At 47.0% G+C, this 17,821-nt stretch overlaps 1 protein-coding gene and 1 long non-coding RNA gene across 3 annotated transcripts; one reads left to right on the top strand and one right to left on the bottom strand.

The window, feature by feature from the left end:
• Window positions 1-7,598: 7,598 nt before the first annotated feature.
• LOC120976373 (uncharacterized) lies at window positions 7,599-8,131 on the top strand. The gene is made up of 2 exons (XR_005771700.2): window positions 7,599-7,710; window positions 7,810-8,131. It is a non-coding gene; the product is annotated as an uncharacterized lncRNA (long non-coding RNA).
• Window positions 8,132-9,245: 1,114 nt separating this feature from the next.
• Window positions 9,246-16,092, bottom strand: LOC109768902 (LEAF RUST 10 DISEASE-RESISTANCE LOCUS RECEPTOR-LIKE PROTEIN KINASE-like 2.4). 2 transcript variants are annotated; one of them, XM_020327636.4, is made up of 4 exons: window positions 15,142-16,084; window positions 12,477-12,512; window positions 10,809-11,991; window positions 9,246-10,516 (listed from the first exon to the last, which is right to left on the bottom strand). In XM_020327636.4, exons 1-4 carry the CDS (start codon window positions 15,884-15,886, stop codon window positions 10,483-10,485), a joined length of 1,998 nt encoding a protein of 665 aa, XP_020183225.1. In that variant the 5' UTR covers window positions 15,887-16,084; the 3' UTR covers window positions 9,246-10,482. The 2 variants fall into 2 exon arrangements, with proteins under 2 accessions (XP_020183225.1, XP_073365964.1); XM_073509863.1 differs by lacking the exon at window positions 9,246-10,516 and having other exon boundaries at window positions 10,526-11,991; window positions 15,142-16,092.
• Between the last annotated feature and the right edge of the window lie 1,729 nt (window positions 16,093-17,821).

Raw genomic sequence — 17,821 nt, 5'->3', positions numbered from 1 at the left:
CGAACAATGCGTCGTGGTTAGACAAACGATTATGTTTGTCTAGTCTGTCGCCGAAGCCTCGAAACATCCTTACACATTCTCACTCAGTGTCCTTGGTACAGGGAAAGCATGGGAATTTGTGGCCGAGAAGAGAGGCTCTCCTTCGCTTCGACCAGATCAATGGGATGGTCTGAATTCGCTTCGACCAGATACAATGCAGAATCGAACTTTTGACCTGTTGCCCATGGCGTATTAACACATTCGTACTAGCAATTACAGAGGGAAGGTTAGTTGTGACAATTTTAGACGTTTTAATTTTTATCAGGTGGGGTGGCGTGATTTGTTTTTCAGGAAGTAAAATATAAAGTGAGACATGCAGAGTCGAACTTGTGTTGCTCGTGGTGTATTAGCAAATTTGTACTAGCCATTGGGGCGGGAGGGTGAGTGGTGACAAATTTTAGGCATTTCGATTTTCATCCGTGGGGCAGCCTCCATTTAGTTTCTACTTTCTTCCACGCCGGGTCACGATATTTCTGTTGCGTGACACGCCCGGTGCGTGGGACGGTTCAACATGACCGGCCGACAATCACGGCTGCACCCCTGCCGCCTATCGCTGTCGTCTCGCCAGCCGTGCCACTTTTGTTGCCGCATGCTGCCTCGCCCGCCCCGCCATTAAGTCGTCGCGTTGCCTTCCACACCCCCACCCACCACCACCCCCCCCCCCCCCCCCCCCCCGCGCATCCCCCGGCTATCAGAAGCCGGGGCCAGCCAGCAGTCACACGCCGCCCCACCTCCTCGTTCTCAGACCCCCGTCGCCCCTACTCTTCTCGATGGCGAGCTCCGGATCCGACAGCCGATCTTGTCCGTCGACTCTGTCGTGGCCGCATGCGGAGTTGAGCCGCTTCGGACTACTCGTTCCACCGTCTGGCGCGGCTGCTGAAGGAGTGGCACATCGTTGCCGACGGATATGCAACGTTGGGCCTGGCGCAACACCGGAGCAGCTCCACTCTCACACAAAAATGAATGAATTCGGACACCGAACATGTTGCTGTTGGGAAACGTAGTAATAATTCCAAATTTTCCTACGTGTCACCAAGATCAATCTAGGAGATGCTAGCAACGAGAGAGAGGGAGTGCATCTTCATACCCTTGAAGATCGCTAAGCGGAAGCGTTACAAGAACGCGGTTGATGGAGTCGTACTCGCAGCGACTCAAATCGCGGAAGATCCGATCTAGCGCCGAACGGACGGCGCCTCCGCGTTCAACACACGTACAGCCCGGGGACGTCTCCTCCTTTTTGATCCAGCAAGGGGAGAGGAGAAGTTGAGGGAGAACTCCAGCAGCACGACGGCGTGGTGGCAATGGAGCTCGTGGTTCTCCGGCAGAGCTTCGCTAAGCACTACGGAGGAGGAGGAGGAGTTGGAGGAGGAGAGGGCTGCGCCTTGGGAAAGGTACGGCTGCCCTCCCACCCCTCCACTATATATAGGGGCAAGGGGAGAGGGGAAGGTGCCCTAGGGTTTCCCCTAGGGGGCGGCGGCCAAGCAGATTGGATCTCCCTAGGGAAAATCCTAGGGAGACTTGCCCCCCAAGCCAAGCAGGTGGAGGTTTGCCTCCCAAGCCAGGTGGAGGCGCCCCACCTCCCCAAGTAACGTGGGAAAGGGTGTGGGGGCCGCACCACCCCTTAGTGGGCTGGTTTACCCCTTCCCCTTTGGCCCATGAGGCCCTCCAACACTTGTCGGGGCTCCCGAAACACCTTTCGGTCATGCTGGCCATAGCCTGGTACCCCGGGAACACTTCCGGACTCCAACACCCTTCGTCCAATATATCGATCTTCACCGCCGGACCATTCCGGAACTGCTCATGACGTCCGGGATCACATCCGGGACTCCGAACTACCTTCAGTAACCACATACTATTTCCCATAACAACTCTAGCGTCACCGAACCTTAAGTGTGTAGACCCTACGGGTTCGGGAACCATGCAGACATGATCGAGACACCTCTCCGGCCAATAACCAATAGCGGGATCTGGATACCCATATCGGCTCCCACATGTTCCACGATGATCTCATCGGATGAACCACAATGTCGGGGATTCAATCAATCCCGTATACAATTCCCTTTGTCCATCGGTATGTTACTTGCTCGAGATTCGATCGTCGGTATCCCAATACCTCGTTCAATCTCGTTACCGGCAAGTCTCTTTACTCATTCCGTAACGCATGATCCCGTGGCTAACTCCTTAGTCACATTGAGCTCATTATGATGATGCATTACTGAGTGGGCCCAGAGATATCTCTCCATCATACGGAGTGACAAATCCCAGTCTCTATTCGTGCCAACCCAACAGACACTTTCGGAGATACCCTGTAGTGCACCTTTATAGTCACCCAGTTACGTTGTGACGTTTGGTACACCCAAAGCATTCCTACGGTATCCGGGAGTTGCACAATCTCATGGTCTAAGGAAATGATACTTGACATTAGAAAAGCTCTTAGCAAACAAACTACACGATCTTGTGCTATGCTTAGGATTGGGTCTTGTCCATCACATCATTCTCCTAATGATGTGATCCCGTTATCAATGACATCCAATGTCCATGGTCAGGAAACCATAACCATCTATTGATCAACGAGCTAGTCAACTAGAGGCTTACTAGGGACATGTTGTGGTCTATGTATTCACACATGTATTACAGTTTCCAGTTAATACAATTATAGCATGAACAATAGACAATTATCATGAACAAGGAAATACAATAATAACCATTTTATTATTGCCTCTAGGGCATATTTTCAACAGTTGCGGCACATTCGGCCTGTGTTTTATGGTTTATTTACCAAAAAACCCTTAGAAAATGCATAGAATGTCATAAATGAACGAAACTTAACATGCATGCTGCCCATGGTGATGCCATTATGTGGAAAAGATTCGGATACATTTTGTGGAGGTGAAAAAAAAGTGCTTCGAGACTTGCTCTACCAGCAGACCCGAATGGTCACGGTTCAACATGGTGTATTTGTTGGGATGCACGGAATGATGTCAAATTTTCCCAGCGTGTCGGCACGTTCATGGCCGTCCCCCACGCAAAAATTGAATGAATTTAGACACCAAACACACGTCGCGCCACGTTCGTCCTGTGTTTTAGGGGTTTTTCATTGGGAAAACCGTAGAAAATGCATAGAATGCCAGAAATGAAAGAAATTTGGCATGCACGTTGGCCATGGCGATGCCATTGTGTGGAAAAAATTTGGGTATGTGTGGCGGAGTTGAAAAAAGAAGTGCTTCGAGACTTGCCCTACCGGCAGACCCGGACGGTCCCGGTTGAACATGGTGTATTCGTTGCCATGCACAAAATGATACCATTTTTTCTCTTCATGTGGGCATGCCCATGGCAGTCCCCCTCGCAAAAAATCAACAAATTCAGACACCGAACGCACGTTGCGTCACGTGTGACTTATGTTTTAGAATGCCAGAAAAGAACAGAACTTGGCATGCGTACTGGCCATGGTGATGCCATTGTGTGAAAAAAAATGGGTACATTTGGTGAAGGTGAAAAAAAGTTCTTCAAGATTTGCCTTACCGACAAACCTAAACGGTCCCGGTTGAAAATGGTGTATTTGGTGAAAAATAATTGTTCAAGACTTGCCCTTTCGGCCTAACCGAACGTGCCAGGTTGTACACGGTGTGTTTGATTGCAAGCATGAAATGACACCAAATGTTGCGAGCGGTTGGGCATGCCAAAGGTTGCCCCCCACGCAAAACTTGAACGAATTCAGACATCAAACGCACGTTGTGTCACGTTCGGCATGTGTTTATGGGTTTTTTCACCGGGGAAACTCTAGAAAAAGCATAGAATGTCTGGTACCTACGAAACTTGGCATACATGCTGGCCATGGTGATGCCAAGGTGTGAAAAAAAATTAGTTGCGTTTGGAGGAAGTGAAATAAAAAGTGGTTTGAGACTTGCCCTTCTGGCCTACCAAAACGTACAAGATTGTACACTGTGTGTTTGGTTGCAAGTATGAAATCATACTAAATTTTGCCAGAGGTTGGGCATGTCTAAGGTTGTCCCCCATGCAAAATTTGAATGAATTCGGACACCGATCGCATGTTACGTCACGTCCGGCATGTATTTTAGTGTTTTTTCATCGGAAAAGCCTAGAAAAAATATAGTATGTCAGAACCAATGAAACTTGGCATGCATGTTGGTCCTGGTGATGCCAAGGTGTGGAAATTTTTTGGGTGCGTTTGGAGGAGGTGAAAAGAAAAATGGTTCGAGACTTGTCCTTCCGGCCTACCCGAACGTACCAGGGTGTACACCGTGTGTTTGGTTGCAAGCATGAAATGACACCAAATTTTGTCAGCGGTTGGACATTCCCAAGGTTGTCCCTCACGCAAAATTTGATCGAATTCGGACAGCGAATGCACGTTGCGTCACGTCCGACCTGTGTATTAGGTGTTTTTCAGTGGGAAAACCTAGAAAATGAACAAAATGTCGGAACCAATGAAACTTGGCCTATATGCTGGCATGGTGATGCCAAGGTGCGGGAAAAATTTGGGTACGTCCAGAGGAGGTGAAAAAATATGGTTCGAGACATGCACTTCCGGCCTACCCGAACATAATAGGTCGTACACGGTGTGTTTGGTTGCAAGCATGAAAGCACTGAAAAAAGTTCCATGTGCTCATGAATTTAAAAATACAGTCACAAATTTGAAATAAAACCATAGACTAAAAAAAGTTCATGAATTTGAAATAAAAACCACAGACTAAAAAAATCATGAATTTGAAAAAAGTTCATGAGTTTGGAAAAAGCTCATTAGAAAAAACAAATCATAAATCTATACGCCTATATAGTGTGCGAATAACTTTGAAAGTTGGTCGTTGGATGAAGCCAATCCGACGGTACAGAGATGGCAAATCTGAGCACTACTGGCCGTTGGATATCATCTACATTCCACCAGATTCTGCCACATGCATGTACAATTTAAAAGACTCCATGGTTGAATTTAAGCATAATGCACAAACCTCAAACACACAAGCTTTTTTCTCTAGAACCTTCCATATCTTAATTGCCCAAACTTTTTTTCTAAATAAATTGTCACTTTTTGTTTTTACCTTTACAACGCACAATTCCATGAATCTTAAAATAGATTTAGATTTTTTTATAAAACTAATTGATTTTGGATGAGATGAACTATAAAAATTAAACGAACATCTACATCATGCATATATGACTCAAAGCTTACATGCTATAGTGTGGTATTTATTCATAATTTGATTACCAAATCTCATGTGTGCAATGCACGTGTACCTTACTAGTTTGAAATAGTTAATGAATTTTTAAAAATGACTACAAATTAAGAAAAGAAAACAAAAATTGAAAGAAATATGGAAAAATGAAAATTGAAAAAAAATCCAAAGAGAAAGGCCAAACTGAAAAAAAAAATCAGATCTGAAACGGATGTTTTTTAATTAGCGTTATATTTCAATAATGTGGAGGAAAGAAGTATTATGTCATAACTATTAACTTACCACAGTGGTTAGCGGCTTCTCTACTAGAGGTGGATCCTGTGGGTTCGATTCCCACAAAGCACACTCCTTGCTCGCCAGATTCAGTCGATTTAAGCTTGTTTATGAAAGGTTAGACACGTTGAATAGGGTAACGTGGCACGACCTAACGAATCACAAAATAAACAGAATAGCAAAGACTAAAGTGTAAAAAAGCCTAAGAGGAGTCATCTTTTTTCAAATAAAGTGAAGACAAAGGTGGAGGAGCCGGTGCGCTTGAACTCCACCCCCACGCCACCTCCACAAAGAAACAAACTTCACCCCCAGAGAGACCGAAGCTATATGGGCATTGGTGGCGCGGTGGCCGGAGATGGTATGGGCGGCTCCGACGCGGGGTGTGGCATTGGGTGTTTGTGCTCGTGATTGGGAGGCTTGCTCCCCAGGCAAACTTGTCGGCTTGTGCGCAGCGCGACGACGGCTCGACCTCGGCCCCCGCTTGTCGGCAGCGCTGCTCGAGCAGGTCCAGGGCGAGACACGCATGGGGTAGAGGATCTCCTCTGTGCGCCTACGGTTGCTGCCCACTGTGGACGGACGAGCATCGGAGCAAGCGGACGCACGGCAGCGGCAACGCATGGGCGCGAGCATGCGGCGGAGGACACGAGCAGGCAGTGGCAGACGCTAGCAGGCGCAGCACGGGCACGAGCAGGCGGCGGCATACGTGAGCAGTCGCAGCACGGAAGCAAGCGGCGGCGGGTTCGACCGCGCACCGGAGCAATCCCACCGGACTGGTGGGGATGGGTGTCCCAATTGCTTTCTTTTGAGTGCCAAGGACCCAGTTGCTTTTTCCAGGGGTCTTTTTGTAAAATAAAATTTTATCCGGATGTAATAGGCTTCATTTTTGGCATGTCACCCTGTCTAGCGGGACCCACATGCAAGCCCACATGTCATAATTGTGCTCAAAACGGCCAAAGCCACTGAAGTGGTGATTTTTGGCATAATTCCATAAAAGTGTGGTTTCTGTAACCCTAGCCTTCAGTGTCTATGGTTTTTGCAATTCACTCCCTCGGTGGTGGTGCAGCCTCGTCGTCCGTGTCGGGGAAGTTCTTATTTTTTGCGAGAAACCTTCCATTCTATTCATCTTCAATCATCGCAATACAACGAACACTAGAAATAATAAAAATTGCATCTAGATCCGTAAACCACCTAGCGACGACTACAAGCACTGAAGCTTGCCGAAGGCGCGCCGCCGTCACTGCCCCTCCCTCGCCAGAGCCGGGCAAATTTAATATAGTAAACAGTTGAGAAGTTGTCGTGGTAAGGCCTCATAGGACCATCGCAGCAGAACAACAACCGCCGCCGATGAAGAGTAGCGTAGATCAGAAGGATCCAACGTGAAAATACATGAACGTAGATGAACTACGACCAGATCCAAGCAAATTCCCTAAAGACAGATCCACCGGAGACACACCTCTACACGCCCACTGATGATGGTACACACCGTCGGGACGAGGCTAGGCAGAGAGGACCTTATTCCATCTTCAGGGAACTGCCGCCGCCTCGTTTCGTCAAGGAAGTTCTTTCTCGTCGAACATTGCTTCCCCTTCTTCTTGATGTTGCTCGTGGTGATCTTAATTAATGTCTCTTTGTACTAGAAAAGATAATTTTTATTCCTTCTGGTGTATTTTTCCTTCATCAGTTTATTGATGTTTCTCCTTTTCTTCAACCAAGAGACTTGGGTCGTTCCTGAAATATTGTGCCTCATTTCTTGGAGTGGGAAATTGGGTGAGCGCGAGGAGCGACTTTCTTGTTGCTTTCCTGCTGCATACTGTAGCAACATAGCCAATCGCCCCTTGGGAAAGCCATACATTGTATGCTCTTATTTTATTTATCTTTTTCATGTGAAAACGTCTGGTGAAAGATGCAATCTCATAATTTCGTTTCCTTGCCCTTCTAGAAAGCGTGAGTAAATATCTTATCATAAAGTCCACTTAATTGCTTTTAGTACAACAGAACTTATCCAGCCTTTGCTTTCGTGCTATTTTTGTATTACAATAATGAGCATTAATATCAAACCTACTATAAAAAGGATTGCCCTCTCATTTTGTCTTCCTCAAGGCTCACAAGTAGTAGTCGCTTTCCTATCAACGCCACATACAAGTTAGGATGAAGATTGCAGCTTTGGCGCTACTCCTAACACTCGCCTTTCTCGTGCTAGCATCAAGTACGTTTAATCAGTTCCTCCAAGAATGTTACATCAACCCAATCAACAAAATTGTTCTTTTCATGATTTGTATTTCTTCTTGTTGGTAATATTTTGCAGATGCGGATACGGAACCAACTTGTACGGTCAAATACCTGAAGAAGTTTGGTGGGTATTTGATTGGTGGTTGTCAGGAAGATTGTCACCGAATCCTTACGTGCCCTGAGGACAAGGAATGCAATTTGGAGGCTGATATTGTTGGCAAGAGGTGCAGGTGCACAATGTGCATATACTACTCCAAGGCTCCAATAAAGGAAACTGTGATGTTAAGTAGCTAAGCTAATATCAGTGCAGGTTTGCTAAAACAATAACAATGCCATATCATGGGGTATATTAGCATGACTATTCGCAATAAATCTTTATAGAACATAATTCAACATTACACAGTGCGTGTGTGCACCGCTTCTCTTCGTGACAGTACAATGTACTACGTCCAAAAAACGTTCGCCACAATAGTAGCAGTATTAGTGTGTGATGTATGAGTAAAAAAAAGGTGTGTGACGTCTTTTTTTTAGAAGTTCTGACGGTAGGATGTGAAGAGCATATATGTGTGTGGCGTCTACCTACAGATAGATGGTGGGTGCGAGAGGACTCGGGAGAGTCGCGACTCGTGAGGGTGCGTGTGTGCGTGAGAGAGAGGGGCAACGTATCAATGCAATGCATGTATCCATAAATCATATCTGACAAACGTTCGCCACAAGCCGTTTCCTGGCGAACCTTATAAAACTTTATAAGATCATCAAGCACGGTTGATATTGGCTGGAAGAAAAACTGAATTTTCAAGATACAAATTTGGTTGTCTCGAACAAATAAATCCCGCATAATACTTCTGATTTGTAATCTATATCAAATATTATCCTAACTTAGGTTTGGATCTCCAATAATACAATAAGGTCCCATCATTCGGAGGCTAATACTGGGGCGAGATCAGCTTGAATTGCATGTTAGGATACCCCTCTGCACTCGCCAGGATCCATCAATGTGGAGATCGATTTATGGAGCCTAGCACTGAGATGGATGTTGCTTCCAACTTTGCCTCCGACTCTGACAACTCTTTCATTCTAATGATCTGCATGGTGGAACTCATCAACATAACGCTCAAAATACACCTCATGACTTAAAAGTGGCAGAGTCCGTTAGTATATATATTCATTCACCGTATGACAAGTAAGGGCATGTCCAACACTGACTAAAAGAGTAGAGGGGGCCATGCATGTGAAGAGAGGAGGACCATGATGTGATCCGTGAATATTATGCCGGAGAGAATCATCCAACACTATTCACAAATTAATCCAGTTGGATGAAGAGAGAGTAGAGGGGGGCCATGCATGTGAAAAGAGGAGAACCACGCGGAGGTTTGTGTTGGTCAAATGCATGTCCCGTCTCCGGCAAAGCTCCCCCAAGTTTGTACTTATGATACTGGAATTCCAGGGCATGTCACACTTATGTTAATGGGTGTCTGCATGTGACGACTGATGGTTGCGTCTATATTATTTTCATCTGGTTGTGTCTTTCTTTTATTTTCATCTGGTTGCGTCTTTATTTTATTTCATCGCGGGCATATGCGGAACTGCCTCAAGTGTGGTGACATTGTGCAAAACCAAACCGTAAAGCAAAAACTGAAAAAACCAAGCATTTTTTTTTTGTTTTTTCAGGTTCTTCTTTCAGTTCCCACATCTGAAAACCAAATAACATTTGGTTTTTTCTGTTAGAAAAAAACTGTTTTCTGTTAAACTGAAAAAGAACTCCATCAGTAGGTACCCATCCGTATGCAAAAGCTTCAACATATGTATTATTAGAATCAAAAGCTTGGACATATATCTTCAGGCATACTGCAATGTTGATGGTCCACACAAGCAATATCAGCCCAAGTCCGTGCCAAGTTATAAACCCTAACTAAGTCCCATGGAGCACCACAAAAGAAAAACTCCCGCGTATTTCATTCGTACTGGCGGCAATCCCAATTGCAAATAAACGCCCATTAAAATCAGAATGAGAGGAAAGAAAATATCGATAACCATGAATGCACACCTCTGAAAAATTTCACGAGAAAAAACAACATATTTCTCATCTTATTCAGAGAGAGAGAGAGAGGCCTAATGACTGACCATATTCAAACATGTTTTTGTTGTGTGAGCACTGAGGCCACTGTCAGCAACACAAATACGATGCCATGTGAAAATAAAGGACGTGGACCTATTAAGGTCTTGAGTCATGGTTATTGGGTTAAGTGGTTATTTTCTATCCCGGGCTCTTTTGCTAGTTTTGATAATGAGGATAATCCCAAACCTCATAATGCTCTAAAAAACGATGCACCAGACATGGAGAGGAGCTTGCTAATGAAACATGTGCCCTTTTGTGCATGGCCTAAGCCATATGATGATATAGAAGGTGAAAAAACACAAATCTCTCATAATTTAGTTGATTAATACTGGTAAACCACCATTAAGTACAATTATACATGTCATCTGTGTAAACAAGTTGTCTATGTATTTCTCACATATGGGGTATTAACTATTTAAAGGACAAATCACATATTCCTTCAGGCTTCAATAATAATTGGACCTATATACGTAGCGATACGCACGGAGATGCGGACATCGCTCGGTAGTATTGCTGTTGTCCATCGCCCCTCCATGCATCACAGGACATGGTTACGAACGTCTAACGTTGACTTTGCTCGCGGGACATCCCTGCTTCTTTTTCTGCTGACTGTACAACAGAGTCTTTTTGTTATTTTGTGCTCTCTGTTGTAAACGATCTTGATCTGGTCGAAAGAAACATATATTGTAGTTCATCAAATTTCATAAGTGATCAAACATCCTAATAGTATTGACGATTTTCAATGCTAAACATACTTTTGCTCTGTTTGAAATTAAATATCTAGAAAGCATGCAGTGAAACTTTTTTTATAGTAATAAGTACTACTTCCTCCATTCACTTTTGTAAGATATTTAGAGATTTAAGACAACTGCCAAAACAGTTCAATTTCAGCTGTCTAGAACCTCTTACAAAAGTGAACAGAGGGAGTAGTAACTTGATACGGCTGAGATGCATACCCTTGAGTGAAGCCCGATGCAGAAGATGGATAGCTCGACGGCAGTGAGTGCGACAGAGAAGGAGAGTTGGAAGGAGAAGAAGGGTGGTACGGCCTCGGCGGCATGGCCAGCTCGTCGATGCTCCTCTCCAGCATCTCCAGCACCTTGGCCATCGACGGCCGGTTCGCCGGAACGGTCTGTATGCACCACAGCCCGACCAACGCCATTTTCCTCGCGATGGTCTCCTCCTCGGCGTCGCCTCCACCCTCCTGTCGCGCGACCAGCACGCCGCCGTCGCCAAGCAGGTGGTCGTAGATCCAGAGCGGGAAGAACATGTCGGTCTCCTTGGCGGCGGCGTAGGCCTTGACGTTGCTCCGGCCCCCGACCATCTCCAGCAGCAGCATCCCGTAGCTGTACACGTCGGACTTGGCGGACACAACCCCAAACCCCCGGGAGAAGACCTCCGGCGCGATGAACCCCACGGTGCCCCTGGCGTCGGCCATGGAGAGGATGCTCTCCATGGGGTCGCACAGCTTGGCCATGCCGAAGTCGGCCACCTTGGGCCGGAACGCTTCATCCAGCAGCACGTTGTGCGGCTTCACGTCGAAGTGGATGATGCGCGTGTTGCACCCCTCATGCAGGTACTCCAGCCCCCGTGCCACCCCCGCCGCAATCTCCTGAAGCGTCTCCCACTCGAGTCTTGTCACCGGGGACTCCGGCTTCGACGCCGGTGATGAGTAGATGTACCTGTCGAGGGAGCCATTGGGCATGTGCTCGTAGACGAGGGCGCGCTTGGAGCCCTCGAGGCAGAACCCGAGCAAGGTGACGATGTTGACGTGGGACGTCCGGCCAATGCTGATCACCTCGTTGAGGAAATCCTCGCCGTTGGGCCTGGAGTGGTGCAGGAACTTGACGGCAACCGCCCTTCGATCACCCAGAGTACCGAGGAACACCGCACCGTAGCCGCCTTCGCCGAGCTTCTGCTTGAAATTGCTGGTTATCTTCTTAAGCTCCGAGTACCTGTACCTCCGGGGAGCCAGGGAGCCGTACTTCTTGAGCAGCTTCTCAACGTTTGCATTGTCAGCTTTGATGTTTTTGTCCATGATGTTGGATACAAAACTCATGCTGCGGATTTGTCGATGAAATTTCAAGGCCATGACGAGGCACACCAGCAGGATCAAGCAAGTTGTGGCGGACAGTGATGCTGAAATTATGACAAAATTAAACTTGAGTATATGTACTATGCAAACTAACCAAAAATTATTACTAATTCCCAGCACAATATGATAAGGCCCTTCCTGGTGTCAAGACTGTGTCAAGTAGGCAAATTGACGTGACAAGGTAATCAAGAATAGAGAGAAGTTTGATGACCCCGAGAAGAAACTATGTTAGATGCTAGAAACGTCATAAGTTACAGTCTATAACTAATTAAATGAGATACACATTGAAGAGTTTAGTTGCTAAGACTCCATCTATACATTGCAAGAGGTCTGAGACCGATGTTACAAATATGATGTGGTAGTAGTTGATGGTTGTTCAAGCACATGCTTTCTTGCTTACACACACTTGAAGCTACTCCCTCCGTTCCAAATTACTCGTCACGGAAATGGATGTATCTAAAACTAAAATACATCTAGATACATCCATACCTATAACAAGTAATTCGGAACGGAGGGAGTAGGTACGTACCTATCAGGATGACCTTGTTGCTGGATTTCTTCCCATCTGCATACAAGGAAAAAGTCAATATACATGAGCATGCACAATGCCATCAAGGCATGAACAAAGCAAGTGACCAAATTATATAAGTATTTGCCAGACTAATCAATGAAGTAGGTCCCGATGGGAGACTAATTAATCTGATAGTGATACATTTGTACTGTGCTAAGGACATACATGCATTTGTCGGACTACTTGGCAGGCCTAGCTGCGTCACCGATTAGGTAAGAACTGTTAAACGACGACTGGCTAGTTGAATGGATCGGTTCGACAAGAAATCTTACCGGCCGGGACAAGAAATCGGACGGTAGATCGAACGCGCTAAGCTTGATTAGTTGCCGTTCTGTTCACACGACACGTAGGCATGCATGACGAAACGACCACAATATTCAAAGCATGCAAGTCACGGTCATACTCCAGACACGTGCGTGTGGTTAGTTGAGTTCAACCCTGTGCATGTACTTTACGATGCATGCTCGGTGCACGCAGACAAACGCTAGTTTTATGTAAAGCATTGCATCTTTATGAATACATACACGCATACACTATCTCAATGAACACATTCGAAAGACTGAACCAGCAAATCTCAAATTTGACGAAGTCATCAAGGACGTCGCGATGTGGATGGGCACACCATACGAGCAATGCTTGCTAGACTTATGTATAATTAGCTACGTAATTTATGTACTAACGAACGTGGGTAAATTTTTTCTGAAAAATCCATCATAAATGTACCAAAATGTGATCACCATGCTAAGTCTAGTAGCCCTTAAACCCCGGCGAACAGGTTGGACCACAAGAAAGTTAACCATATGAGCTAGATTGATTAGTTGTCCTTGAGTTCACACGACACATAGGCATGCACCAAGAAACGACGGTCACAATATTCGAAACAAATCACGGTCATCTTTCCGGACACATGCTAGCTGCCGAGGAGGAGGACGTGGAGTTCATATTCGAAGCGTACGTCGTTAGTTGAGTTGATTGACTTGAACCTTATGTACGTACGTATGTACTTTGCGATGCATGCTCGGAGCATGTAGACACATGCTAGCTGCCGAGGAGGAGGACGTGGAGTTCCGGCTACTTGCGGCTAGAGTATACTTACGGTTTTAGGTAGGACCTAACACGGAACCCATTGGCTGTTTGGCCAGAATACTGTTTTTGTGTTTTAGATCAGCACGTCGTTTCGGTAGCACGGCTACTGTTGCTGGTCAACCGGAGGAACCTTGTCCTAAAAGTTTAGCCAGCTACCAATTGCACGTGACAAGTTGACTCGCTCAAATGTTTTTTATCTGGGAGGGTCTAAATGGAGCAAGAAATCTTCATTTTCTATATTGATAATCTTGATTCGGTTTTTTTGTCCAGTAACAATTTATTTGTTATGCAACTTAGAAATTATATATGTGTAATTATTGACTTAGACATAGAAAATGGTGTTTCCTTTTTCAGTTCAAACTCCATGCTAATGCATAAACTATACTCCGCAGGACTCCGCGGTAATTTGGTGTTCTAAAAAAACTTGATGTTTTAGATACAACCATTAGACTAACTAGTAGGACCCACATGTAAGCATCCTATGCCCATGTTGATGCCCACCCATGGGGTTGTTGAAGTGGCAATGGTAGGATGAGAGCGTCTACCGGCAATATCTAAACGGTGGAGTTTTGGTTGTGACGTAGACTCAAACATAGAATAAAAGGCTATTTTTAAAATATGAAGCTTTTGCCATAACTTGTGCAAATTATGTGGAATTTATGAAAAAAAAACTCTCATCTTTCAGGGTCCTTTGATAGCAAGTCATCCGTGATTACTGCATCGTCCATCTAGATGTGTCTGCAATTATAAAATCACAAAGTGGGAGCGTGTATTTCTGGTGCTGCGCGTTCATGCGTGCATCTATGTTATACTCGGATCAAACACCCTTCAAAGTTCAGAGAATACCACATAGGTTTTGCAATTCGTGACAATTATGATCTTCAAAATGAAACTAATTCACACAAAATTTAAACCTTTTACTTCTAGTTACTCTCGAACTAGAATCTTGGCAGATCTATCTACATGTTTCTCTTCATCAAGACGACAAAATTTATTCCTTTTACTTCTAGTTAACCTCGTTTACACGGTTGGCAGATCTACATGTTTCTCTATATCAAGCCGAGAAGCTAGTTGAGAGAGTACTTATTGTGAAAATAAATATCACTTCCTCCTATCCAAATTAATTGACATAACCTTTATACAATGTCCAATACCATTGTTTCAAACTATGAGGTGTAGTTTGACTATCGAAATTCTTACTTTTACTAATAATTATTTCTTAATATAGTTTATGCTGCATAAAAAGGTCATTACATTCATATTTAAAAGAACCTCAGTATTATTAGATTTAGTAATATATAGTATATATTTGATAAAAAATCGTAAACTCGGACAAAATAGCCGTGGACAATCAGATTTATAGTAACATATAGTTTGTATTTAGTAATTTTTTCTATAAAACTGGTCAAACTTTAGAAAATACTAGTATGAATTAAAATAAAACTAGAATTTTTGAAGGTTTCTTTTTAGGGTAAATTTTTGAAGGTTGCACTAGACGTTATTTTGTTATATATAAGTCGGGAGGGCGTGTGCTTACCGCATCTGGCCGGGCGGGATGATCCGTCGGCGCAAACGCACGCGAACGCCTCGGCGTCGGAGTCGTACCCGCACTGGCCGCCGCTGGCGCCGCACGCGCCGCAGTCCCCGGCCGACGCCCTCCACTGCAGCAGGTACCCTTCCCTCAGCAGGCGCGGGTACTCCACCCCGGCGCTGGCGCCCGGCGACGTCGACCCGGCCACCGGCACCACCGCATAGTCACACCCACCAGCCACGGCCCTCGCGTCGGTGGTGTTGTACCGCGCGTCGAGTCGCACCACGGCCGCCGTCCCGGGGCACGTGACGTCGACGAACCCTGCCGCGGCGGGACGCGTGCAGTTGAAGAGGAAGAGGAGCTGGCGGTTGGCGGCGCTGGCGGAGAAGGGCGCGAGACTGAGGCTGGCGGAGACGTCGATCTTGGGCACGGGGCAGCCGGCGTCGTCCGTCTGGACGTTGTCGTTGGCCACGACCACGGTGCGGTCGGCGTAGGAGACGCGGAGGAGCTTGTAGCCGCCGCGGAAGGAGCGGGCCAGCGAGGCGCGGCCGGCGCGGCAGTCCACCTGGAACGCCGACGGGCCGCAGGGCGCCGGCTGGGCGGCGTCCGTGAGCCAGAACGGGTACTGGATCGTCACGTTCCCGCACGCCTTGGGCGCGCACGTCGCCACGGCCGCCGACGCGGGCGCCGTCAATTGGTGCAGCACCAAGCATGTTGCTGCTAGGACGGAGAGGAGTGCTCGTTGATGCATCGCGACGTAGGATGGATGGATCCGTGGGTGGCCCTACGTGGTGTTGTTGCGTGGAAGAAGTAGAACGTATTGTTGCGTGGAAGAAGTAGAACGTACATAGCTAGGGTGTGTTGGTATATAGGGGATGGAGAAGAAGTAAACGGGGATGTGTATTTGACTGGTGTTTCCTAATGTGGTGTCGCGTTTGTCACTTTATTTCGTGGACTTGTCTATGCTTCCGTGTGTGAGACGATTGAGTTAATTGGTTTCACTTCGTGCGTGCCGATTATTAACGCCATGCTTTACGTGATGCTTGCGTCGAGAGATTGGGACTGGCAACGGTAGGTGAGCGCGCACCTTCGTCAAAGTCGCCTTGAAAAAATTGGAGCGGAAATGGGTAATCGCGATTCGACGAACCTGCACGAATGGTGCTATCTTATCAAGTTTATATATTGGAACGACGAACCAATGTGTGGTTGGATGGTTAGAAGGACAATGATATCCCTTGCCCACCACAGTTTAAATACATCATGTTGGTGCTAGCATGGATTTTGCCTGCATTGCATGTGTGTCTTGGTTGGGTCTGGTTGAGAAGAGTAAATTGCATAAAACCCCCACTTTGAGGGCTAGGTTTGCGAAAAACACTAGGATACAGATTCGCTTCAGAAAGCACCACGTCTAGCGTAATTGTTTTGCAAAAATCACTGATCGGCGGATTTGGCTCAGTTAAATGTGTTTATGACAGATGGGGCCCGCTTTTCGCTGACGTGGCGTAACGTTTTCTCAAAAAGAGCGCTAGATGGGTCAAAAAGGCAAGAACACCCCCAACATCTTTTCCCCATACCACCCAGGCTCTTCCCCGTCTCCTCGCTCCCGCAGCCGTCCGAGGAGAGGATCCCGCACGCTGCCGCAAGTGGTAGCTCGTCGGAGCAAATGAAGCCGGCGAACTACTGAGGAGGGCGCACCACGGTCCATTTCATGGACTTGAAGTCGAACACCCACAACGCGTGCCCGCCGCAGCGTTCCTCGAACTCGATGGCGCCGGTCGCCACCACGCGCCTGCCGCAGCCGCCGCTCTCGAATCCGCACGCTATGCCGGCCTCGAGACCAGGCGGGTAAGGGCCCACCTCGAGCCAGCCCCGGCGCTCCCCGCTCCACTCCACCACGGTGGTGGTGCCCTCGATGCACCACACACGGTCGCACACCACCACGCGAGCCGCCGACGTCAGTGCGTGCACGTGCTCCAGGCGCCGCCACCTCCGGCGAGGGATGCCGTGTTGTCGCCCCGATTTGGCCCCCAGCACGGCCACCTCGTCCGGATCCGGCGAGGGATGCCGCGTCGCAGCCCTGATTTGGGCTCCCGCGCGAGGAGACGCCCATTGCGAGCTGCCGGACCCGGCGAGGGATGATGCGCCGCAACCCCGATTTGCCCTCCAGCGCGAGGAGCCGCCCAACACCGGCTACCGGATCCGGCAAGGGGTGCCGCCCCCTCCCCCCGATTTGGCCTACTGCACGAGGAGGCGCCCGACGCTGGCTGCGTTGACCGCCCCAACCAGTTGCGAGGATGAACGTGGGCTGATTGCTTTTTCCTTTTTGATTTAGGGGTGTCTTTGTAAAATTTGTGGACGAGTTTGTAAAATTATATTAAAATTGACCTGGCACTAAATGTTACGCCACGTAGGCAAAAAAGGGCCCCATCTGTCATAAACGCGCTTAACCGAGCCAAATCCGCCGCAGTGGTTTTTGCAAAACAATTACGCTAGACGTGGTGCTTTCTGCAGCGAATCTGTATCCTAGTGTTTTTCGCAAACCTAGCCCTCAAAGTGGTGGTTTTATGCAATTTACTCGGTTGAGAAAAAACAAGCTAAATACCAATATCAGTATGTTGTTTGGTTGCTCACATTCCCTCTAGCTTGGCTGGGGCGAAACGAAAGGCAGACAATTTAGTGGCCGGCT

This window comes from Aegilops tauschii, chromosome 3 (genome assembly GCF_002575655.3).
Source record: "Aegilops tauschii subsp. strangulata cultivar AL8/78 chromosome 3, Aet v6.0, whole genome shotgun sequence".
NCBI lineage: Eukaryota > Viridiplantae > Streptophyta > Magnoliopsida > Poales > Poaceae > Aegilops > Aegilops tauschii.
Note: the sequence above shows the minus strand (reverse complement) of the source record. Positions and strands in the feature narration are given on the sequence as shown.